At 45.8% G+C, this 25,000-nt stretch overlaps 2 protein-coding genes across 4 annotated transcripts in view; one reads left to right on the top strand and one right to left on the bottom strand.

Annotated features, from left to right (window-relative positions):
- Positions 1-25,000, bottom strand: part of peak1 (pseudopodium-enriched atypical kinase 1) — a 179,530-nt gene that overhangs the window by 85,228 nt on the left and 69,302 nt on the right. The window contains exon 3 of one of the 3 annotated variants that reach the window (XM_063196774.1): positions 1,866-1,982. The exons of 1 other annotated variant lie outside the window; for it this stretch is intronic. The gene's annotated coding sequence lies outside the window, so the exon portion shown is untranslated. The remainder of the gene's footprint in view (positions 1-1,865; positions 1,983-25,000) is intronic. One more of the 3 variants, XM_063196775.1, reaches the window with a different exon arrangement.
- LOC134447091 (cilia- and flagella-associated protein 251-like) overlaps positions 2,031-25,000 on the top strand; it is a gene marked incomplete at its 5' end in the record, with an annotated part of 33,072 nt that continues 10,102 nt past the window's right edge. The window contains one exon of the mRNA XM_063196376.1: positions 2,031-2,609. Within this exon, the coding sequence (XP_063052446.1) occupies positions 2,031-2,609 (579 nt within the window). The remainder of the gene's footprint in view (positions 2,610-25,000) is intronic.

Here is a 25,000-nt window from a genome sequence, read left to right as displayed (position 1 = left end):
TGACGGATGACTGGAGAAATGTGCCGAGACACATCGTGACTCCCTCCCCTTCCCTTCCCATCCTGCACTCCTGTTTCTTCAACGCTCGTCTCAGGAGGGCTTCTGGTGATTGCCTGTCTACTCTACTACACAAAGAAGAGTGTGCGTGCATGTATGTGTGTGTGTGTGTGTGTTTACACGTGTGTTTCTGTGTGTGTGTGTGTGTGTGTGTATGTGTTCCCTCATTTTTCTCTTTTGCATTGTCAAAAACTTTTTCCCCCCTCCCTTCCGACAACGGGTGGGTGAAAAAAAAACAAGGCTACAAGACAAAGTAAATTAAACCACACTCACTGGAAGTACAAAGCGGGTTTGGCCAATGGGATCCGTGGCGGAGAGACCTCAAGTCACTTACACATGGAGATGTGCCTCAGCTCAGACATCAAACAAATCGCTTACGCTGGAGTTCTCGTCTGGATTTTGGAGGAGCAGGGTTGAAAAGGGGACCAGCAAATCAAGAGAGCTCGTTTTGTCTTTGGATCGTGTGAGACTCTCTCATCAGAGAGTTCAATTTCTTTCTTTCTTTTTCTCTTCTGCAGTTCGCTTGTAAAAGAAGGAATGGTATCACAGACAGAGACGTATTACCACATCACATCAGAGGAGAGGAGGGAAAGATGATTTAACAATGCCTGCAATGCCTGCCCACCATGCCTGTGAATGAAGCGGCGATGGCAGAGGAAGAAAAAGGACCCACATGTGAGTGAGGCTCTAGGCTAGGATGGCACTGTAACGGGAGCAGAAATGACTTTGATTCTTGGCATCATCAAAGACAGCCACTACCATGAGATCACTCTCTCCCACACACACACACACACACACACACACACACACACACACACACACACACACACGCACGCACACGCACGCACACGCACGCACACGCGCACACGCACACACGCACACACACCTACTGAAAAAAAGGACAACAAATAAAAAACAACCCTACGGTCCTGGTTGAATTCATGGTGCTGGGAAGTGAACACAACATGTGCCTTCAGCTGACAGCTTTTCCCTGGAGACAAGGCCAGTTAAACATCTCACACTGCCACAGTACAATGGAAGACTCCCAGTACCAGGGGTGTGAGTGAGTGAGTGAGTGAGTGAGTGAGTGAGTGAGTGAGTGAGTGAGTGAGTGAGTGAGTGAGTGAGTGAGTGAGTGAGTGAGCGAGAGAGCGAGAGAGAGCGAGAGAGAGCGAGAGAGAGAGCAAGAGAGAGAGAGAGAGAAGGGGGGTCCCTGTGATCTGGAGTAGGAGGAGTAGGGTCTGTGCCCTGGTGGTGCTGAGGCAGGCAGACACGTGCGCCTTTCTGCCAACGCTGCCAAGCTCATTATCACATTATGCTCCAAAGCTGCATACTTCAGATGCATTATGGCACAGAGGGAGGGAGCGAGTGAGCGAGGGAGGGGGAGAAAGAAGGGGAAAGAAAAGGAAAGAAGAGAAGAAAAGAAAGAAGAAAAGGGAAAGGAAGGAAGGGAGGAGAGAGAAGAGGAGGGGAAATGAGTTCCCCTACAGCACTGAGGATCAGATGCAATATGGGATGCACATGGGGAGACTTGGAGCAAAGAAAGAAGGGAAGAGGAAGAAAGAAAGAAAGAAAGAAAGAAAGAAAGAAAGAAAGAAAGAAAGAAAGAAAGACAGACAGACAGACAGACAGACAGACAGACAGACAGAAAGAAAGAAAGAAAGAAAGAAAGAAAGAAAGAAAGAAAGAAAGAAAGAAAGAAAGAAAGAAAGAAAGAAAGAAAGGAAGAAAGAAAGAAAGAAAGAAAGAAAGAAAGAAAGCGAGAGAGAGAGGGAGGAGGAAGCAGGGAAAAGGGGAGCTCAACTCACCTACAGCAGTGGTGATCAGACAGTGGCCATGGACTTCCTGCAGCTCTCGGCGCCTGGTCTACTCTGCAGCAGGCCGGCGGACTGAAGGCTTTAATCGCTCACGATGTCTACAGGGACCTGAAACCACAAGAGGGGCACAAGAGAGATGAGGAGGAGGAAGAGGAGGATGGAGAGGAGGAAGAGGAGGAGGAGGATGGAGAGGAGGAGGAGGAGGAAAAGGGGGAGGAAGAGGAGGAGGAGGATGAGGAAGAGGAGGAGGAAGAGAATGGGGAGGAGTTAGATGAGGAGGAAGAGGAGGATGGAGAGGAGGAAGAGGAGGAGGAGGATGGAGAGGAGGAGGAGGAGGAAAAGGGGGAGGAAGAGGAGGAGGAAGAGAATGGGGAGGAGTTAGATGAGGAGGAAGAGGAAGAGGAGGAGGATGGAGAGGAGGAAGAGGAGGATGAGAAAGAGGAGGAGCGGGAGGAGGAGGAGGAGGACAAGGAGAACGAGGAAGAGGAGAAAGAGGAGGAGGAGGATGAGAAGGAGGAAGCGGAGGAGGATGACGATGGAGAGGAGAAGCGGGAGGAGGAGGAGGAGGATGGAGAGGAAGAGGAGGAAGAGGAAGGAGAGGAGGATGAGGAGGAAGAGAAGGAGGAGGAGGAGGAGGGAGAGGAGGAGGAAGAGGAGGATGGAGATGAGGAGGAAGGTGAGGAAGAAGAGGAGGAGGAAGAGGAGGAAGAGGAGAAAGAGGAGGAAAAAGAGAAAGTAGGAAGAGGGGTAAGAGGAAGAGGAGGAGGAGGAGGATGAGGAAGAGGAGAAAGAGGAGGAAGAGGAGGAGAAGAATTGTAGATTGTAAGGTTGACTGTGTGGATGAGTGTGGAATATGCGATGCCTTGCCAAGGTTCTTTAAGTAATTAAAAGTTCTTTCATTCAACTTCTTAATAGTCTTCAGATCTTGTTCTACTTTACAGTAAATTGAGATGAAAGTGATTGAGGAGGATTTGGATGAGTCTATGCAGCAGGTGAAGAAGTATCTGCTGAGTGGCAGAGATTGGCCGGTAGGTCAGGCGAGCCTTAAGGGCCGTACACACACGTCGCTACTAGTTACTCGCTCAGCGAATGAAGTCAATAGAATGTCGATGTGTTCCAGCGAGACTCGCAGGTGAGTAGGCGAGTACTGTACAAACGATGCGATGTGGGCGGATCCCGAGTTGAAAATATTTTAACTTTGAGCGAGGCGAGTAAGCGAGTCACCAATTGGAATGCAGAGTTCGGTACTTCTCGCCTGTTCATTGGCAGTTAAAGCCGCGGGAACTTTCAGCGAACGTTCCATGGAAGAGTGACGAGTAGGCCAGCTAGCGAAAAGCTAGCTTTGTGTGTGTACGCCGCTTTAGGGGTGAGACTAATGAGGCCAGCCCTCCATCATGATTTTAGAAAGTCCATCATTCCCTACACCTGCAGGCCAAACCCAGCAAACAACTGACAACAGTCAACAGTGTAAACCGAGCATTATTATGGGGAAAGGAGAGATAGAGAGAGAGAGAGAGATAGAGATAGAGAGGGAGAGAGAGAGAGAGAAAGCGTGCGAGAGAAAGAAAACGTGGAAGAGAGCCATTGCAATGAAAAATGTCTCTTTTTCTTTCTTTTTCTCACCCAAACACAACACCACCAAACGAAAACAACAACAAGAAAAAAAGATTTTCCACCAATTTCCGTTAACAAAAACAGCCTCTAAATATTAGTGGGCTTCTTTTTTTCTCCCAGCATGCTCTAGTTAGTCAGAGGATGAGCCTCTCAGGGCTTGAACAATGCCACCGCCACAGTTGTTGTCACCCACACGGATTATGTGCTCGTGTGTTGGGAAAACAGCACAGTCCTTGAGGCACATTAGGGCTGTAACGATACACTCAACTCAAGATTTGATTGGTTCATATCACGATTTTCGACCTATAGAGCTCGAAAGTCCCGCCCCTTAGTTCCGCGTTTCACGGGACCTAAGCTGACCATCTAACAACATGGTAGAGAGTAAATATCTTCTGATCTCAGTCATGATATGCGCTGGGCTACAAATATGCTGTTTAAGAGGCTAGATAAAGATTATTCATGCAGAAGTATCAATGTTTTGTTCCGAGGCCGTCGGCATGAAAAATGTGAAGAAACACAGCTTTCTAAAAAGTTTGGGGGTTCATACGAAAAATTAAGCAAAAATATCAGAAACAACATATATGGAGCTCGTGGCACAACTCGAAGGGGATCGAAATATCATTTTAATACCGCCATTGGATTACATGCTACGATTTTCGGCTAAAATCGCCGTTGAGGTCCCATGAAATCGGGGGAAGTGACGTCACTTTCGAGCTCTATTGTTCAATACACCCCACTTTTTTTTTTTTTTTTGATGATCGTTGGAAGTAGAATATGTTACAAGAGGCTTTACAAATAATGACATTGGTTCTACCACATTATATGTGGTTGTTTTCTGGACTGAAGCATACCAGAACTTTGAAAGGGTGCATCACCCTCTTGCATCGCAATTAAGTATCGTTACTGTGTGTCAATATTTCTCGGTTCAATACAATATCATTACAGCCCTAATAACTGCACACAGCTGTGTAAGGTACAGCAACATCGCTCACTAAGCTCCTTTGTGCTCGAGTGTCTTAACCCATTTAAGCCTGGTGCTGTGAATACGCTGCATTGACATAGGCACCTGGAGTGACATAGATGCTGAATTCAGGCTCTTGAGATGAGGTTTTTTAATTAAAAATGTGGGTAACACATTCTAATGCAAGACAGAGGTCCTAGCTTTTAAATGCAACTGATATAATGCTTTTATGTGCGTCATGCACTGAGGTATTTCTTTTTATAGCCCGAGGGCACCTTTTCCCAAAAAGGGCTTAGGAATTCAGCAGACGTTTTTTTGCAGATGCCTTAGGCTTAAATGGGTTAATGTACAAAGACGGAACCCGGAACCAGCAAAACTCGGAGGGTGGATGGATAAATATATCCCATCGCTGATTTCTTGCCAACTCACTCTGTTCACAGACACACCAAATCCGGAAGTCTGTGGAGTGTCTTAAACTCTATTTAGCTGCTCTAATACAAAAGGCAACAAAATTCACAGACCCACAGAAAAGAGATCTTTCCAACAGAGATGACTTCACTGGGGCTCATTAGCGGATGAGATTAGAGGGGACCTTGCTTTCATCGACACGCGGCCCCAATTGCAGCGCTGCTCTCCTCCCATTTTCTACACTCCACTTTTCCACCTCCCCCTCTCCCGTTCTCTCTAGATCTTTCTCTCTCTCCGTCTCTCTCGCTCTGTCTCTCTCTCAGTTTTTTTTCACATTTTGTCCTTTGATGCGACTTCTCTCAACCCGTCTCCATGTCACCACCACAACCCTTCCCCACTCTCGCATTGATCACAAAGACCACAAGCTTTTGTAACCTTGCTAATCATGTGAAATAGCCCACACATTGTAGTTGATTACCTCTGCCAGGTGAGCCTACTGCACATTCTACCTTTTGGCCTTCTCATTGTGCTGTGTTCCAAGTCAATTATCTTCTAAGGTTGTGACCGTAGTCGTTTGTTCCTGTCTGAGGCCATAAGATATCATTGGTGACACCAAGGCTACACTGAATAAAATGTGCTAAATGGTCCATTATCAGAAGTGCCACAGCACACGGCACCATCAGATAGAAAATGTTATGTTCAGCAGCATTCTGATGGAAGAAAACCACTCACTGTGTTGTGTTCCAAAGTCAGTGAGCGGCCTTACCATGGCCAAAGAAAATGGAATCTTGTACAAGAACGACAACTAGCTGGTGTGGCCAGGAGTGGCACTGCAGCTATGTTATCGCAGCCAAGTAAATAATGAATGGGTGCCAATGGGGCTGTACGCTTCTCTTAGAACTATCTGCCCGTGTGATTTTTTCCCTGGAAACAATGAAGTCGCGTTCGATAGATATGAGTAAGTGAAAGCATTTGCCGACACGTTTGCATCTTGTCAAGTGTTAGATTCGTGAAAATGACCCTTATTTCAACTATAGCAATGACATAACACGTGACAATCGACTTTACGGCACTACGCCATTTGTTTTGTAGTTTTAAGTCTGACTTCAGATGTCGATGTGTTTAAAGTTATGTTAGGATTGTTGCGGACACCTGTTATTTATTGCATTTAAGGTGGTGGAAAAGCGGCATGTGTACATGGGGTAAAGGAAATGACTGCGCTCAATTAACATGTTGGACGGTGGTGGGGGTTGAGGTGTGTGACCGTAGATGTCTCTGCTAGGAGGATCAGTCAGAGTACGTCTCTCGTCAGCTCTGGTCGTGAATAGTCGCAGAGATTCCTCAGCCAGCAGGTATTAGCCGAATGCTAGCGTGTTGCAGGACAAAACTAACACGTCTTTGGGAGAACAAAGCCATGTCAGGAACCTTTAACTTCACTTCTAATACAACTTCCATGATAAGGTACAGAATGTGCACACATCTTTACAAACCAGAGAACAGAATCGTCACAAATCCCTGCTGAGCCATTTAGCCCAATAGGCTCCCATTCATCTTTTACTTGGCTGCGTGCGCCAACAGGGCTATAATGGGAGCCAATGACAGACGCCTATCTCATAGCTTAGAACATTTCTGCCATGGCTAACGGTAGGGCATTGGTCTGCTACGCCGGCAATCTGGGTTTGATTCTGGTCCACGTCATTTGCAGATCCCTCTTAGTCTCTGTCTTCCATTCACTTCCTGTATGCTCTCACACGGTCCCATCAGAAAATAAAGGCCAACCCCCCCCTGCGGGTGAAAGTGGAGGCACTTGTCTACATGTACCTCATAGAGGCCACTGAGCCTAACGTGATCAAATGTGCTAAATGGTCAGGGGAGCAGTTACGCTCAGCAGCCTTGTGATGGATGAAAACAGACACTGCCACTGGTTGTGTCATGCAGGATCTTTTTCTTGCGCTGACGCACGACCCGTTACAACATCAACCGGAAGGAGAAGGCGAGGCACTATGTTGGGAGGGCTACGTCTATGGGAATGGAAAAGATCACAAAAGACGAGTGCAATGACTTTGCCGGTGAAATACAGCCGGCTCGTCGCTGTGCTAAATGGATTTCTAGGTATTCCTAAAGAGCCCCGCATCTGCACTTAAAAAGGTGTCCATAAATAAGGGTGAAAAGGGCACGGATGGCAGCTTAAATCCCACTTCCACGCTAAGCAGGGTGCGCATTAAGCAGGTTGGTGGAGGTGTGTTCTCATCTCTTGTCTTCTCTTGTACTTAAAGCAATCTTTGGGTCACACCCAGGGATGCAGACAGGGAGGACAAACAGGCCTGTCGTCCTGGGGCCAGTGAGGGAAAGGGCCCGTCACATTGTAGTACAATGTATCTTCATTACATTGTACTGTTTTTGGGAGGGTGTGATTTAGAGTCCTGGGCCCGGCTTAAGCTGTCAGCGGGCATGGTCACACCATAGGCTACGGCGGAACACTAACAGTTCTCATGTCCTCTCTTCAACTTCAAGTAACCTTTGGGTGGGCGGGGGCTGGTTTGGGTTTCGTAAAAGATAGTTTTGGGTTTTCTTATGCCTTTATTGTGATAGGACAGTAACAGAGGGAGCAGTTACGCTCAGCAGCCTTGTGATGGATGAAAACCGACACTGCCACTGGTTGTGTCATGCAGGATCTCTCTCGCGCTGACGCACACCCTGTTACCTGTTGACGTTTACCGGAAGGAGAAGGCGAGGCACTATGTTGGTAGGGCCTGGGAATGGAAAAGATCACAAAAGACGAGTGCGATGACTTTGCCGGTGAAATACGGCCGGCTCGTCGCAGTGCTAAATGGATTTCTGAGTATTCCTAAAGAGCCCCGCATCTGCACTTCTCATTCGGCGTGCACGTCACAACCTTCAAACCTGGAAAACGTATACCCTTTGCATGTTAAGGTAATCTAAAAAGGTGTCCATAAATAAGGGTGAAAAGGGCACGGATGGCAGGTTAAATCCCGCTTCCACGCTAAGGAGGGTTCACATTAAGCAGGTTGGTGGCTACGTGGGGCCTTGTCACGCAGCTTTAAACAGGTTGGTGGCTACGTGGGGCCGTGTCATGCAGCTTGTCCCGGTTATGGAGGCTGATTTACAGCAGAGGACAGCTGAGAGGCCTCGGTGGTGCTGAGCCTGGAGCTGACACACACACACACAGATGCTGAGCCTGGAGCCCAGACAGGGACACACACACACACACACACACACACACACACACACACACAGAGCCTACAGCTGAGACAGGGATTCTGGAGAGCTGGATGCACAGTCACGTACTGAATGGAGACGCCTGCTACTAGCCACTGTGGCTGGTGAACAAAATGTTAATGTCAAGCCCTGCTGCACGAGCCTGAGTGTGTGTGTGTGTGTGTATGTATTTGTGAGAGGAAGAGAGTGGAAGATTATAAGCCAGTATGTGTGGGAGTGTGTGTGTGCGTGCATGCACTTCTGGAGTGTCAGCTCTTAACCAAAGGCAGTGGGGCAGAGGTCAATCACCAGCTGAAGCAGCGGCGGCCTAAACCTGCCACCGATTCCACCAGGGTATATGGTCACTCTGGATAAATATCCCCCTGGGTGTATATGGTGGTGGCTCAGGAGGTAGAGGGGTCATTTCACGTGAAATCAGACACTTTGGGACCCGACCGACCCGGATTTCAATCATACTTGGTGTGCCTTTTCAGTAGCAAGGTAGCACCCCAGAACTGCATTGGTTTGAATCTGACACTAATATTAAGGGAGAAACAGACTAGGAAAGGTTCACATGTGAGGGTAGGACACTATACATTCAGCCTTGAATATATCAGTCAGTGTTAGTCACAAAAAGATGCCTGTGGTGTTGTTTGAAAGCTCTTTTCTGGCTCTACATATTACACAATCACCTTGGAATACAACTACTCTCAGAATATGAATTATGGTAAATTGAAAAATTAAAAATTGAATATCTAAAGAACTTATATTTTAAAATGGCCAGTTCCTTGTCCAAACGTAGCCGGCAATGTCATGAGCAGCACCTAAAATGCTGGTGTTCGGTTTGTTATTCATTTCAGAGAGAAGTTGACTCACAAATATGGCATCATACAGACCACTTACTAATAATATGGTAATACCATAGTAGCATCACATGACTAAACAAAAACAAAACAAAAATGGTCAGTGTCCATGGTCCCAGGTTTCAGAAACTAAGGCAGATGTCCATTTATACACACCCAATGATGATATGTGAATGTTTGAACATTCCTTCTCTGTGTACCTGTGCCATCTTCCCTTTACCGTACTTTAAAGAGATAATCAATGGCTACACTCTCATTTTGTACTCTACCAGTGCATTTGAATCAGCAGCTGTGTCTTTTGTAGATAATGTGTAAGTACGTCCCGTTGCAGTTACAGGTTCCACTACCAGAAGCACATCCTGATGATCCATGACAAGTCTATCTGGTCTGAAGGGAAAAGTGAAGGATGGAGATGGCCCATGAGGATGCAGGAAGTTCAGTTTCACCTCTCCAGTGCTCGGCATACATTCCTCAGCACATGCTAGCCACCAGTTGCCATCATATACAGCTACAACATACCCTTTGATGCTTGAAAATGTAACACATTCCTTTACTGAGCTCACTCTTTCAACTCTGCCTTCTCTGAATGCTCAAAATGGCCTTACTTTCACTGTGTCCATTGACAATGGGCAGAAGCTGTGTAGTTTTTGAGTACCTGGAATAGTTCTTGCAGATTCAAACCTTTTCAACAGGTTCTCAGCTTCATGATGGTACATCTCTGTTGTGGCAAACTGGCAATGGATGTTCTTGACATTATCCTTGACAAATTCAAACAGTTGGTATGGCGTTACAATTTAATTGTCAATAGGACGTTGCAGACTTGCTCGTGCAGCAAGCCATTTAACTGTCCCTCCAACGCCATCACATGGACCTTTGCCATGTGATGTGGCAAAAAAGTGCCACTCTGCAGGTATGTGAAAATCTGCCTCGTGGTGGCACAAATTTGTTGTGTTTTTAAGGTTCTTATGTTGTGCAGCACAGCAATCAGAAAAAATATAGGATCTTCTTTGGACGTTCTGTCATTGATGAAGTGTCACTGAGGAACTGAATTAGGAGCTTCTGAAACAGATGTACAGCAATTGTATCATGAATGTTGCAGTCTGAAATAACAACAAAACAGATTTTTTTCCCCAGTTTCAACTGATCTTGGTAGTAGCATACAAATGGATGGATTGTGGCCTGCACTGGTTGTTCCAGTGAAATGATTGAATAGCATCTTGAATTACAAAACAATAGTTTTAAAAACGTTCCTGGTTCAAGGGAGTCAGTCAAGGATAATGTCAAGAACATCCATTGCCAGTTTGCCACAACAGAGATGTACCATCATGAAGCTGAGAACCTGTTGAAAAGGTTTGAATCTGCAAGAACTATTCCAGGTACTCAAAAACTACACAGCTTCTGCCCATTGTCAATGGACACAGTGGAAGTTAGGCCATTTTGAGCATTCAGAGAAGGCAGAGTTGAAAGAGTGAGCTCAGTAAAGGAATGTGTTTAAATTTCAGCATCAAAGGGTATGTTGTAGCTGTATATGATGGCAACTGGTGGCTAGCATGTGCTGAGGAATGTGTGCCGAGCACTGGAGAGGTGAAACTGAACTTCCTGCATCCTCATGGGCCATCTCCATCCTTCACTTTTCCCTTCAGACCAGATAGACTTGTCATGGATCATCAGGATGTGCTTCTGGTAGTGGAACCTGTAACTGCAACGGGACGTACTTATACAGTACATTATCTACAAAAGACACAGCTGCTGCTTCAAATGCACTGGTAGAGTACAAAATGAGAGTGTAGCCATTGATTATCTAGTACGGTACGGTAAAGGGAAGATGGCACAGGTACACAGAGAAGGAATGTTCAAACATTCACATATCATCATTTGGTGTGTATAAATGGACATCTGCCTTAGTTTCTGAAACCTGGGACCATGGACACTGACCATTTTTGTTTTGTTTTTGTTTTGTCATGTGATGCTACTATGGTATTACCCATAATTATTAGTAAGTGGTCTGTATGACGCCATATTTGTGAGTCAAATTCTCTCTGAAATGAATAACAAACCGAACACCAGCATTTTAGGTGCTGCTCATGACATTGCCGGCTACGTTTGGACAAGGAACTGGCCATTTTAAAATATAGGTTTTTTAGATATTCAATTTTTAATTTTTCAATTTATCATAATTCATATTCTGAGAGTAGTTGTATTCCAAGGTGATTGTGTAATATGTAGAGCCAGAAAAGAGCTTTCAAACAACACCACAGGCATCTTTTTGTGACTAACACTGACTGATATATTCAAGGCTGAATGTATAGTGTCCTACCCTCACATGTGAACCTTTCCTAGTCTGTTTCTCCCTTAATATTAGTGTCAGATTCAAACCAATGCAGTTCTGGGGTGCTACCTTGCTACTGAAAAGGCACACCAAGTATGATCGAAATCCGTGTCGGTCGGGTCCCAAAGTGTCTGATTTCACGTGAAATGACCCAGAGGACCCCGTTCAGCAACCAGAAGGTTGCAAGTTCGAGTGCTGCACTACCTGATACCATCGATGTGTCCTTGTGGAAGTTGCTTAACCCCCAAAAAATTGCTCTTGGTGGCAGGGTGGTACCCTGCGTAGCAGCAGCCACTGCTGCTAGTGTGTGAATGTCAGTGTGAATGGATGAATGTGAAGCAGGCATACTATGTAAAGTGCTTTGAGTGCTCGAAGGAGTGGAAAGGCGCTATATAAATGCAGCCCATTTACTCTGCAGTAGCAGGCCATCACTACACCACATTCCAGTGAAGTCTTCTTACTGCACACTTTAGGTGTGTGTGTGTGTGTGTGTGTGTGTGTGTGTGTGTGTGTGTGTGTGTGTGTGTGTGTGTGTGTGTGTGTGTGTGTGTGTGTGTGTGTGTGTGTGTGTGTGTGTGTGTGTATGTGTGTGTGCGCGTGTGTGTGTGTGTGTGTGTCTAGAGTAGCAGCACATCACTAGTACTAGCACTAGTTCCAGTTGTGCTGAATTACGTCAATAAGTCTTGAGGCTTGATGTCAGGATCTTCTCCAGGGCTCAGCATGGTGAAGGGTGAAGTTATGGACTCACAGGCCATTCCACAAACAGAACACGGAAAACTTTAAAGATGTGCAAATGGATTAGAAGTCTGTATAAACATCTGCCTCACTCCCGTCAGGGCTGATTGTATTTGTCATATTGATTTTTCTTTGTTGTTGTTGCCTGGAAGTTTGGCAGAGGCTGAGGGCTTTTGAAATGTAAACTTGGCACTGAACAACAGCCTGTTTGCCTGACAGAGGCTCAAACATTTGTTTCGAGAAGAAGAAACATTCAGAAGCCTCATGGAAGCTTCCAGAGAAGTCTTTCCTAAACAGACACTGGATTAGTCCTCACAAGGCCTGGTCACGCTCACACTGAACAGCCAGCCACAGCCAAGCACACAGGGGGGAACAAATGGGTCAGATTCCCAAGGCCCAGGGAGAGACTGGGCCCAGAACTGTACCCACCCATAACAGTGTATGTATTGTCCCTACCGTGGCCCAACAATAGGGCACTGGGCAACTACGGTGGGACCCGGGGTTGGATTCCTGCCTGGGTCATTTTACATCCTTTCCCGAGTCTCTCTCTCCCCGTTCATTTTCTGTCCCTCTCTCAGCTATCCTCTCAAATAAAGGCAAAAATATATTGAGAGGGGGGCCTTTCAAAAAATTGTTTCCTGGGCCCGGTCAAGTGTGTCAGTGGCTCTGGCCACAGCATCCATCCAGGCACAGTACTGCGTGCCCCCAGGCAGAGCTCAGCAAGGCAAAAAAGAGAAGTCAAGTCATGATGGCATCTCATCTCACACTGTGTAGGACCATTTTTGGTGCAATGGTGACAGCCTGTGTATTAGTACGTGAGAGTGTGTCTACTGGGTGTGTGGACCATGTCCTGACTTCAACTTACTAGAGAACTCTGATAAAAAAGCAACACAAAAAACCCACAACGGCACAAAAAAATACTCCATCCCCATGCACACACGCATGCACCCACACACCCACACACACCCACACCCACACACCATCTTGACAGCTGAATGAAGACAAATATATAGTTGCCTTATCTTAAATTGCATTTGGGAATACACAGCAACCAACTGTCTTGTATTGTATCTTGCATAATTTTCTCTGCTATGATATCCTTTCTCCCCCAGACTCAGTTTGCCCAAAATATTTGCAGTGAAAATATGAGAATATTAATGCAAGCTCAGAATATGAACATGCAGGATTCGCCAGATATAATATAAGCTGATGAAAAACTGAACTTCAACAACAGAGTTTTCGGCTTAGTTCATCTGAGGGCAAAACACCCTCGATACCATAAAAAAGGAGCCCATTCTAGCATCAATAAGAAAGCAATCAAACGTTGTCAACAATACCATGGCATATCAACTTCAGCAACCAAAAGACATCAAAACTCTGTTTCTCTGCCCTACCATGGCTCTAATGGTGGGGCACTAGATTGCTATGCCAGGCCGGGGACCCGGGTTCAATTCCGGCCGGAGTTATTTGCCAATCCCTCCACGTCTCTCTCCTCACTCATTTCCTGTCTGTCCTTCACTGTCCTATTCTGAATAAAGGCAAAAAGCCCCAAAAAGACATTTGAAAAAAAAAAACCCTCCGTTTCTCTAGACACACATGAATGCAACAAGTGTTCATTGCATTCAACAGGCTGGTTTCCATCTCAGCAAGGAGCTTCCATTTCTATCTCTCTGCGTATCTCTGCACTAGTGCCCCATGCTGTGCCAGACTCTCCCCCCTCCAGAGCTTGGCTGGTGTTCAACACCTACTAAAACACACCACCTGCAGCGACAGCCAGCACCGCCACCGGCGACTAAGTCAGAGAACACAGACAGTTGAGTACTACTCCACCAGTGTTGCCAGATTGGGCAGGTTTTTAACTTTTTTTTGAGCTGGAAATCATCAGTCTCATCTGGCAACCCTGCACTCCACTCCACAAAAGGTGAGTTCTCATCTCTTGTCTTCTCTTCCACTTTAAGCGATCTTTGGGTCTCATCCAGGGAGGTAGACAGGGAGGACAAACAGGCCTGTTGTCCAGGGGCCAGTGAGGGAAAGGGCCCATTACATTGTAGTACAATGTATCCTCGTTACATTGTATTTTTTTGGGTGGCGAGTAGGGCTGCACAATTAATCGAAAAATAATCAAAATCGTGATAAAATAGTGAAATCGAACTCATGATTTTAATCGTGATTTAATCGTGGCAATAGTGACCTACTTTTGAGAGCGTCCTTGAAGCTAGAACATACTGACAGACTGGTGTTTCTGGCCAGAAATCTGTCCACTTAAGTTTCATGCTATTGCCTTTACATAATTATTACAATTCATTTTATTTTGCTCATCCCGTATGTAATTCATTCTTGGTTATATTTAATCTTGTTTCAAAAAAATCTGCAAAAATCAATAATCGTGATTAATAATCGTGATTATGATTTTGACCAAAATAATCGTGATTATGATTTTTTCCATAATCGTGCAGCCCTAGTGGCGAGGCTTTAGAGTCCTGGGCCCAGCCAAAGCTGTTAGCGGCCATGGTCACACCATAGGCTAAGGTAGAACACCAACAGTTCTCATGTCCTCTCTTCAACTTCAAGTAACCAGTGGGTGGGGCGGGGGGAGGTTAGGGTTTTAAGCATAACGAAAAATAGAGGGATGCGTGTGTGTGACAGACAGACAGGCAGAGGTATTTAGTGCTCATCAGAGATGCCGACAGACTCTGCCGCCGCCGCGGCGTTGCTGATGCGCCCAAACTCTGCGGGAGGCTGTCTTCAACTCAGCTGAGCACGCTCACTATAATAGATCTAATAAGAGGGAGAGGAGAGGAGAGGAGAGGAGAGGAGAGGTGGGGAGGAGAGGAGAGGAGAGGAGAGGAGAGGAGAGGAGAGGAGAGGTGGGGAGGAGAGGAGAGGAGAGGAGAGGAGAGGAGAGGAGAGAAAGGAGGGAAGAGGAGAGGAGACGAGAGGAGAGGAGAGGAGATGAGTGGAGAGGAAGGGGTGCCAAACGGGCCCAAGATGAAAGGTCAATAGGCATTGTAGGATACGATCCATCACAAACCCACACAAACATAAACAAATGCAAACACACGGTGTGTACACATGTACACACACACACACACACACACACACACACACACACACACACACACACACACACACACACACACACACTGATTAACACTCTCTCTCATTGAAACACACATATACGACCGCACACACGCAGGCACGCCGAAGGCAGGCACTTACGCAGGCACGCACGCACGTACGCATGCACGCAAGCAAAACGGCAACGCCATTAAATATGCATCATCGTGGGAAGTGGACGTGGGTTCTTAGCAGGGCTCTAAATTAACACCAGACAACCAGCCAAATGCTGGTGAAAATTCAGTTTGGCTGGTAGAAAAGAAATCTTCCTTGGCACTTTGACCCATTCTTGAATGTATGCTTGGCTAGTAAGATTAATATACTAGCAATTTTTGGCTAGTGATGACGTTCATTTAGAGCCCTGGTTCTTAGGCTGGTGACCTGTATGATAGGCTGGTACTAGTTGCTCTTACGGTAGGGACACATAGACGCGAGTTTGGCCAAGCAAAGCGAACTTCGCCATTCATTCCTATGAGAGAGCGAAGGGAAGCAAAAGCAAGCGAACAGGAGCGAAGCTTTAATCTAAGTTTAATATTATGCAAATGAGGATCGAATTCGCCAGCGGTGGAAATCAACAACATAACTGTTCCATTCCATTTGATTCGCCGCGACGACCTGATGACGGTTGAGCTGTCAGAATGGAACACTGAAATTTGCCTCTCTACGCCTCGCTCGTTTGGCCTGCTATGCGTCCCAAGCGTCAGGCTGGTGACCTGTACGATAGGCTGGTACTGTTGGTTGCTTCTCTTGCATGTGATCCACAGTGCCCTGAGGGAATGCACCCCGGGTGATCCTCTGCCTGGCTTCTTCCTGTCTGCTGTCTCCATAACAACCGGGTTCCGGAATGGCAAACGAGCACTGTGGACAGCAATTTAAGCCGGCATGCTCGAGAGACTGGCACTAGGCCGAATGTCGTTTTTTCCCCCTCAAGTCACGTGCAGGTGCATGGATAAGGGAAACCACTTGGGAGGGAGGGAGGGAGAGAGAGAAATCGTGATAGAAAAAAATAAGGAGGGGCAGTCATGGGTGAGCGGTTAGGGTGTCAGACTTGCATCCCAGAGGTTGCCGGTTCGACTCCCGACCCGCCAGGTTGGTGGGGGGAGTAATCAACCAGTGCTCTCCCCCATTCTCCTCCATGACTGAGGTACCCTGAGCATGGTACCGTCCCACCGCACTGCTCCCCATGGGGCGCCACTGAGGGCTGCCCCCTTGCACGGGTGAGGCATAAATGCAATTTCATTGTGTGCAGTGTGCAGTGTTCACTTGTGTGCTGTGGAGTGCTGTGTCACAATGACAATGGGAGTTGGAGTTTCCCAATGGGCTTTCACTTTCATAAATAAAATGGCAGGTATGGTGGCGATACACGACTGTGCTGACGTAAATACAATTATTTAAGGTCGCGTTGTCCATTATTTCTTGTGCCTGTAGGCCAGGCAAGCAACACAATAAATCTGCTGGCACTAACAATTAGGATTAGCGAATCTGAATCCCCCATTGTCGGGACGGGCAGCTTTGATGTTTAGTATAATGAAACACCCGGAGGGCTCAGAATAGGTACATCACTTTGAAACAAAAGGCCGTCTGTCTGTTTGTCATTGAATCAAAGAGGAGAGAAGCTCATCACCTGGCGTCTACACACTGGGGCAAAGCGCTCGTCACATCACATCACATCACATCACATCAGTTGGCATTTCTCAAACCAAAAGAACAGCAAGAGCAAAGAGAGAGAAACAATCTCAATGAGCCTCGTTACAACATTTACCGGAAGGAGAAGGCGAGGCACTATGTTGGGAGGGCTACGTCTATGGGAATGGAAAAGATCACAAACACGAGTGCGATGACTTTGACTTTGAAATATAGCCTGGCTCGTCGCAGTGCTAAATGGATTTCTGAGTATTCCTAAAGAGCCCCGCATCTGCACTTCTCATTCGACACGCACGTCACAACCTTAAAACCTGGAAAAACATACACCCTTCACATGTTAACCCATTGACGCCGGTTGTTGCGTTACGCAACATTGGCCCTGACGCCGGTTGTTGCAAAACGCAACATTATTGATTTGTCAATATTTTCAAGACGCATGAGAGATGCAATGCACAATGTTTTGTTCAAATAGAAGAGGTGGGTGTTCTCGATTTTTTTAAAGATCATGTAGCAAAAAAAAGTTTGATTCGTCGACAAAAATGTCAAACGCAATCAACCACGCTTGCTTCTGCAGACGTGTGTTGTAGCCATTTCACACAGGTAAAAAAAAAGAAGGCTGTGGTTCGCAAGACACGCTGTTACAGCGAACGTGATGTTCAGTTGAAAGGTAGGCTAATGAAGAGATTTTAATCGAGGAAAGGAAATATGATTGAAGACCATTTGGATAGAGAGCAGGAGTGTGATTTGCCGCGGCCGCATGAAGAGGTGGGCGAGTGGCTTCCAAATAGACAGTCAGCTAGATTTCGCCCCCAACGTTACCAAACCTTCACTCCGACACTCGGGGCAATTGGCGAAGGTGCCAATATCTGAGGAAGCACGTCCTTCAGATATATTTCAGAATATTTTCACTGAGGAACTTTAGGATATGGTGATAGGCTAACCTATTGGTGAGGCAGACAACGGTAGACATGCGAAATCTAGACGCGCGGCCACACATCCAGCTCAAAGTGGAGCCCCGTCTCAAAATAGGATATGAAATTGCTCATCGGTCTCTCTGCATAACGTTTGGAGGAATAAAACGGCCATACTCGCCGGTGGGAGAGCAAGTGGCTGTATCAGACAAATGTCCCCCGATTTATGGCAGAAATGACTGCCTAATAACTATAGGCCTAATAATAATGATTATTATAATTTAGCCTATTCGGCTATTGTAACAGTAGCAATAGTAGCCTAATCGCTTATAATAAATAGCATCAAGCATTATCCTGAAAGCACATGAAACGTTTTTCAATCATTTGACTATGAGATATGATTTTTTTTAAGGAATATGTGTTAGTGTTAATGCTGAATGAATATAATCCCGTGAAAGCAGAGGATTTTACCTTTTAAATGCAATTTGTCCCATGTCCATATGTGTTCCAGAGGCTGAGATATTGAATTTTTCATAGGAGTTTTCAACCAATTTTTCTTATCTCAAAAAACCCTCAGGCATTGGGGACCTTTTCTAAAAACTGGCTCAGGCGCCAATGGGTTAACGTAAGAGCAATGAGCAGGGGGGCTCGGTGGATGTTTCTAGACCAAGTCCCTTCCCAGTTTAGAAAAAAAAAAAACATATCTGTCCATGACGTGCCCACTGACGTGCAATAAATCCATGTTAATTACATGCTTTTCTCTGCATGTCATGCGAGCAGAGTGCCAACTGCCAACCCCAGCACTCCACCACACACACACCTCCCAGGCCAGCCCAGTTTCAACCCCAGCCACACACACCTCCCAGCCCAGCCTCCATTCAACCCCTGCCACACACACCTCCCAGCCCAGCCTAGCCTCAACGCCCCCCCCCAACCCAGCCAGCTTCAACCCCAGCCACACACACTGCTGTATCTTGCGGAGAGTGAGTAGGCCTATTCTGCATGGCAGCTAGCGGGGAGCACAATCAAATCCACCTACGATCACATCCATCAAAAGGACAGGTGCCGTGCTGCTGCCACCACTAAAGAACACGACCAGAAAATTACAACGATTTTCTGCCTCGCTCTCCGCCTTCCTTCATTGTGATTGTATGACACTGAAAGTTGAAGTGATGCTGAAACAATGATGAATGCTTTTGTCTTTCTGCTCTCTCTTTATGTGTGTGTGTTCGTGTGTGTGTTCGTGTTCGTGTGTGTGTGTGTGTGTGTGTGTGTGTGTGTGTGTGTGTGTGTGTGTGCGCGCGCGCGTGTGTGTGTGTGTTGGTGCGTGTGCGTGTGTGTTGGTGTGTGTCAGTGTGTGTCGGTGTGCGTGCGTGTGTGCGTGCGTGCGTGCATGTTCATCCATGGAAGACTAAGACAATGCCTACTGTATGCAGAGAGAGCATCTTGGCACTTGTGTTTTTGAAGTCGGCTCTCTTGCTGCTGCTGGGGTGGGGGCGTGAGATGCCAAGAGCCACAGGTGGGCCAATGCGGCGTAGGAAGGAAGGAAGGAAGGACTAGACTTCACTGACGATTTGCCACTAGTGTGAGTTGGAGTGGGGGTGGGAGCTGAACTGCCCGCTCAAATCACAGTAAAGTACAGCACAGTAGAGCACAGTTGGCCCACTCAAATCACAGTAAAGTACAGCACAGTAGCACAGTAGAGCACCGTTGGCCCACTCAAATCACAGTAAAGTACAGCACAGTACTGCCTTACAAAGGCAAATTGCAGCAACTACACAAACATTGAAACATAGAAAAAAATGCCTTCAATGCTTTGGTATTAGGTTGCATATTGTGGTGACTTCCATTTTGATGCATCAATATCTCTGAAACGGGACACATTTGGACCATAATGCTTTGTCACAGGATAAAGGAGCTGTGACAGTGAAAGGGCTTTATTTTTTCCGAAAACAAGCGGACTCGAAGGGAACAAGGCAACAAACTTGAGGTAATTTCTGGCTGATGTGACTGCCACTATTAGTTTGCCTAAGCTTAGTGGGTGTGAAGAACAAAGAACAAATCAATGTGTAGACACTGAGAGAGCCACGAGGCTTAATCAAAAACACCTCCCCCATGCCAGAACTGCCACTTCATCTGATGAAAATGCAGAAGGCAAGAGGTGACACTTTACACATCACCACACCAAGTGCTGAAACACAGACTTCCTTACTCATCTGCAGTCTACATCGTGTCACTAAGGAACACATAAGGGATTTCATAACTTGAGGAAATTCAAAAATAGTTGAGCCTAATGATGAGAAACTAAGGATGACGGAAAACCTCTTGACAGATTTGACAAAGAAAACAACAGCTTCAACCTGGGTTCACAGCTTCATCTTTTAAGCATATGTCAAGAAGCTTCCACTGATAACTCGCATCAACCTAAAGAACTGTGATCTTCACCTGTAGGCACTCTGTTAAGCATCAGTAGAAAGAAGTCTACACACTTGAAATCCTCACACAGTTCTAACTTCTAACATTGTTCCATGCCATGAACCAGAACAAGCCCTATTCAAGTCTTGAAGGTATTTCAAGTCTGCAGACTTCTTTTTAACGTAATGTCAATCAGACTTTTTCCTTCTCTTTCACGTGGGATTGACACTTTTTTCATTTTAACTATCTCATTCTAGTACAGAGGGTTTGGCTCAGGTCGGTGGGTCATGGCCTGAACTTTAAGGTGCCCTGTGTAGGACGGTGGCCAGAGTAGGTATTGCAGCTATGCTGTCAATTGAAACTATGCTTCCTATTGTCAATTTTGATCTTTTCATGCATATGTACAAAGTAAATAAGCTAATATATAGTATGACCCAAGTGCAGTGCGTTTTGCAGGTAAAAATGTCTATTTCTGGGATTTCAAATTGGCCGACATGGAGATGATCCACATCAAGCAGGAATGGGATGCAGTCAGGCTGAAGGGCAAGTCAAGCAACATGGATGTGACAGCCTGATTTTGAACGGGGAGAGCACACTACAGCCAGGGTGTAGTGGCACAGAGAGCAGGGCTGCAGCAAGTCTAGGAGTATGAAAGTCACAGAAAAAAGCCTCTATATTTACACTGGCAAACTCTGGGGGCAGAGGAGACTGCCATCAATAATGCATTCAGCTTTTCACCGCAGAGTTTTCGCTAGTCAAGGTGGTGGGGGGTCAGTCGGGGTTAGAGATGTGTGATTACAATCAATGTATGGAAGGGGTCTGCTGTGCGGTTTCCTACTTTGAAGTTTGACATGAAAACCCCTAAAAGAGTTTTTTTGGGCAAAGCAAAAAAACATTTGCAATACAAAATCTTGGTGGAAAGTGTTGGAGGTCAAGGTCAGCCACTTTAACTACTATATTAAGTCCTAGGGGAAGACCCTGGCACAGACACTAGGGCTGGGCAATATGACGATATACAGTATATTGTTGTCGTGATAGGAAAGCATCTATCGTACCCTTACTCCTCTATCATTTCTATTGTAATAAAATAATTGTATCCATCATTACAGCTTACATCGTTATCGTGATATAAAGTAATCCATATCGTAATGTTTTTTTCCCATATTGGAGACATGAAGGGTTGGCGATTTTCAATGAGATGACCATGACCGTCCCCAAAACTAACAATGTGATAATAACTAACGCATGTCGAAACTCCAAAGGAACACAGGGATGACGTGAAGTAAGAGCAATAAGCTTTAACATTCTTGCTATGATTCACATTGCTGGAGAGATGCTGAAGCAACAAGCTCAACAGACCTACTGTACACCAAGGCAAGCCCTCCAGCAAACCAGTTTCCAACTAGACGTCATAGAATCTTATTAAACCATGTACACGTGATTAAAAACTCGTTCATGGATTGAAAGAGGCATAAATAATTCAGGAGAAAAAAATGGCTCCACCACCACACAGTCTATCTGATCACTTCAGCTATTTCTCCAATCAATGACCATTAGAAGCAGCCAGTTCACATGGCTTTTCATTATTGATGAATTTGGCCTGATTAAGCTTACAAATGACTGCAAAATACTTTCTTAAAGGGCAGTTTATCAAACCAGGAGAGGCCGTCATCAGCAATGGGAAATCGTTACAATGCATGCTATGAATTAATAATTATCACTGTAGTGGATGTAAACATCTCAAGCAATGTGACTCATATATATATATATAATATATATAATAAGGACAAAAATACTGTGCTACTGTGCACAAACAGAAAGCACAGTTAAAAAAAAAAAGTATGAAAAATTACAGAAAAAAATAACTTAAAATGATAAAAGATGCAGTAATATTACACCATTTGAGAACAAGCTATGATGATTCTACTTATCAGACAATCGAATCCAATTGTCCGTTAAGTATGTGGGGACTTGGAGTGGGAGTCGTGTCCGTGCCACATAACCACTTCAGCTGAAGTGACACTCCATGGTTGCCATGGCAGATGGTTATATGACACACACTTTTTTATTGTGCCACAACTGGAATAACTGCTGCACTGCACTGCACAAGATATTCCACACAGTGTGTCAGAAAAAGGAGTTTAATGCTTGGAGAGATCTTGAGAAATTTGATTGTCTTTCTAGAGACCTAATCACCACTGAAATTAACTTAAAAAGCACTTCACAGTTAAACCGGTTTCACAGACCTAACACAGAACTTGATATTTCCAGAAAAAGATGGAAAGCAACTTGAGTAAAATTGAAGGCAATTTAGGGAACAAGAACAGCAAAGAGAGTCAAATTAATGAAGAGAAACAAAAGTGAAGAACGAAGAAGTGATGCAACGAGGTGGCATGACTGGGCAGTACCATACCACAGATGATTAGGCAATACCACACCACAGATGACTGGGGCTCTGTTTTTTGTGCTGCCAAAGAGGCAAGGGCAAACGTGGGGGTGATAATAAAGACCAGCTGCATAAGAAGGAGGTGAGGTGGGGGGTGGGGGGGATTTGCTGTTCATCAAGGTAAAGTTTGGCTGCAGAAGACACAAAACGGCCTAGAGATTAGAGAACTCAGGACAATAGGTGCTCATCTGTACTGGGTGAAGTGCAAAAAAGGAGGAAAGAGCAGAGGTGCTCTGGGATTTAAGAAAAAAAACATAAAATGCCATGGCAAATCTGTTTAAAACATATTAAATGTGTTATATTAAAGGCATTTTATATATTTTTTTCCTCAAATCTCAGAGTGCCTCTGCTCTTTCCTCCTTTCTTGGACAAGTTTGGTTGTGGTTTGGGGCGAAATAACACTCTCTGCGTGAGGACACTGAGCCCGTATTCAACCTCTTGAGGTTGGAGTGAGCGTGGGCCATACCGCGAGCATGGTAGTACCACCTTCACCTTCCTCTTTTTCAGTGGCTGAAATACAGTAGACCCGCAAGATTAATCACTTTTTGATGAGACTGTCTCTTAGAAACGGCGAGAAAAGAAAAACAAAAAGGAAAGAAAAAAGAAAGAAAAGGGGAATAAGGCAGAAACAATATCACTGAATGTTTTCTTTTCTCCTCCCCCCAGAACCACATCACGAAACATCTCTCACAGACAATCCCTCCACTACACTACACTACACTACACCCAGAAGCAGGACATGACTGTGATCAATTGGTGCCGACAATCTCTAATGAAAGCAAACTTGAAGGAGATCCAAGCAAAACCGTCTATGGGATTGAAAGGAAGATGAATACATAGGAGGGAAGGGAAGAAAGGAGAAGAGAAGAGAAGAGAAGAGAAGAGAAGAGAAGAGAAGAGAAGAGGAGAGAAGAGGAGAGAAGAGGAGAGAAGATGAATACATAGAGGAGGGTAGGGACGAGAAGAGAAGAGAAGAGAAGAGAAGAGAAGAGAAGAGAAGAGAAGAGAAGAGAAGAGAAGAGAAGGGAAGAGAAGAGAAGAGAAGAGATAAGGAAATGGCTTCTATTCTGGGATTAACAGCTTTTCCTGGCAGAGGAAGGGGGAAGAGGACAGCTACACACTTTCAGAGCCTTGAATGGAGAGAGAGCCTCACAACAGGCAAGCCAGCAGAGGTGGAACAATTGTGCTTGGTGCTCTAGACATTCATCCTTTGGAGACTTTGAGTAAGTACCGTATGTGTTAGAGTGAGTGAGTCAGAGATGGAGATAAAGCGAGAGACAGAGACACAGAACAGAGAGAGAGAGAGAGAGAGAGAGAGAGAGAGAGAGAGAGAGAGAGAGAGAGAGAGAGAGAGAGAGAGAGAGAGAGAGAGAGAGAGAGAGAGAGAGAGAGATTGAATTTGTGTATGAGAGAGAGATTAAATACACAGAGAGAAATTACAGAGACAGACAGACAGACAGACAGACAGACAGACAGACAGACAGACAGACAGACAGACAGACAGACAGAGAGAGAGAGAGAGATTGAATTTGTGTATGAGAGAGAGATTAAATACACAGAGAGAATGACAGAGACAGACAGACAAACAGACAGACAGACAGACAGACAGACAGACAGACAGACAGACAGACAGACAGACAGACAGACAGACAGACAGACAGAGAGAGAGAGAGAGAGAGAGAGAGAGAGAGAGAGAGAGAGAGAGAGAGAGAGAGAGAGCACAGCGAGAGGACACAGAGAGATGGAGAGAGAGGTACGCACAACTGATCATGACTTCCAGTGCATCTAAATGAGCTCCAAATGCAGAAATGCACAGCAGGTCATCACTGTTATAACTGCAGCAGGCATCAGTGTGAAAACGGCCAGCCAGCCAGGGTGACTGGTACTGGCACTGGGCTGACTGAGATAACCACAGGAGAGTCTCCACAAGCCTCCCCGAACGTAAACAGCCACCTTGTTAACATGCAAGGCAGCGTGTAAAAAGAAGCCACACTTCCTGCATAATTACAGGGCACCCCTCCAGCCAGGAGCACGTGACTACACACACATGTATACTGGTGCACATTAACGCGCGCACGCACGCACGCACGCACGCACGCACGCACGCACGCACGCACGCACGCACGCACGCACGACGCACGCACGCACGCACGCACGCACGCACGCACGCACGCACGCACACAGTAAGCAAAACACACAGACACACACAAAGTCACAAAGTTGTGCACATATAATGAGACAGACACACACACAAACGTGAACAGACAGACAGACAGACAGACAGACAGACAGACAGACAGACAGACAAACAGACAGACAGACAGACAGACAGACAGACAGACAGACACACACACACACACACACACACACACACACACACACACACACACACACACACACACACACACACACACACACACACACACACACACACACACACACACACACACACACACACCCCTAT

The sequence above is a fragment of the Engraulis encrasicolus genome, chromosome 4 (genome assembly GCF_034702125.1).
Source record: "Engraulis encrasicolus isolate BLACKSEA-1 chromosome 4, IST_EnEncr_1.0, whole genome shotgun sequence".
NCBI classification, from domain to species: Eukaryota; Metazoa; Chordata; class Actinopteri; order Clupeiformes; family Engraulidae; genus Engraulis; species Engraulis encrasicolus.
The sequence above is the reverse complement of the archived record's forward strand: the minus strand, read 5'-3'. Positions and strand labels throughout refer to the sequence as shown.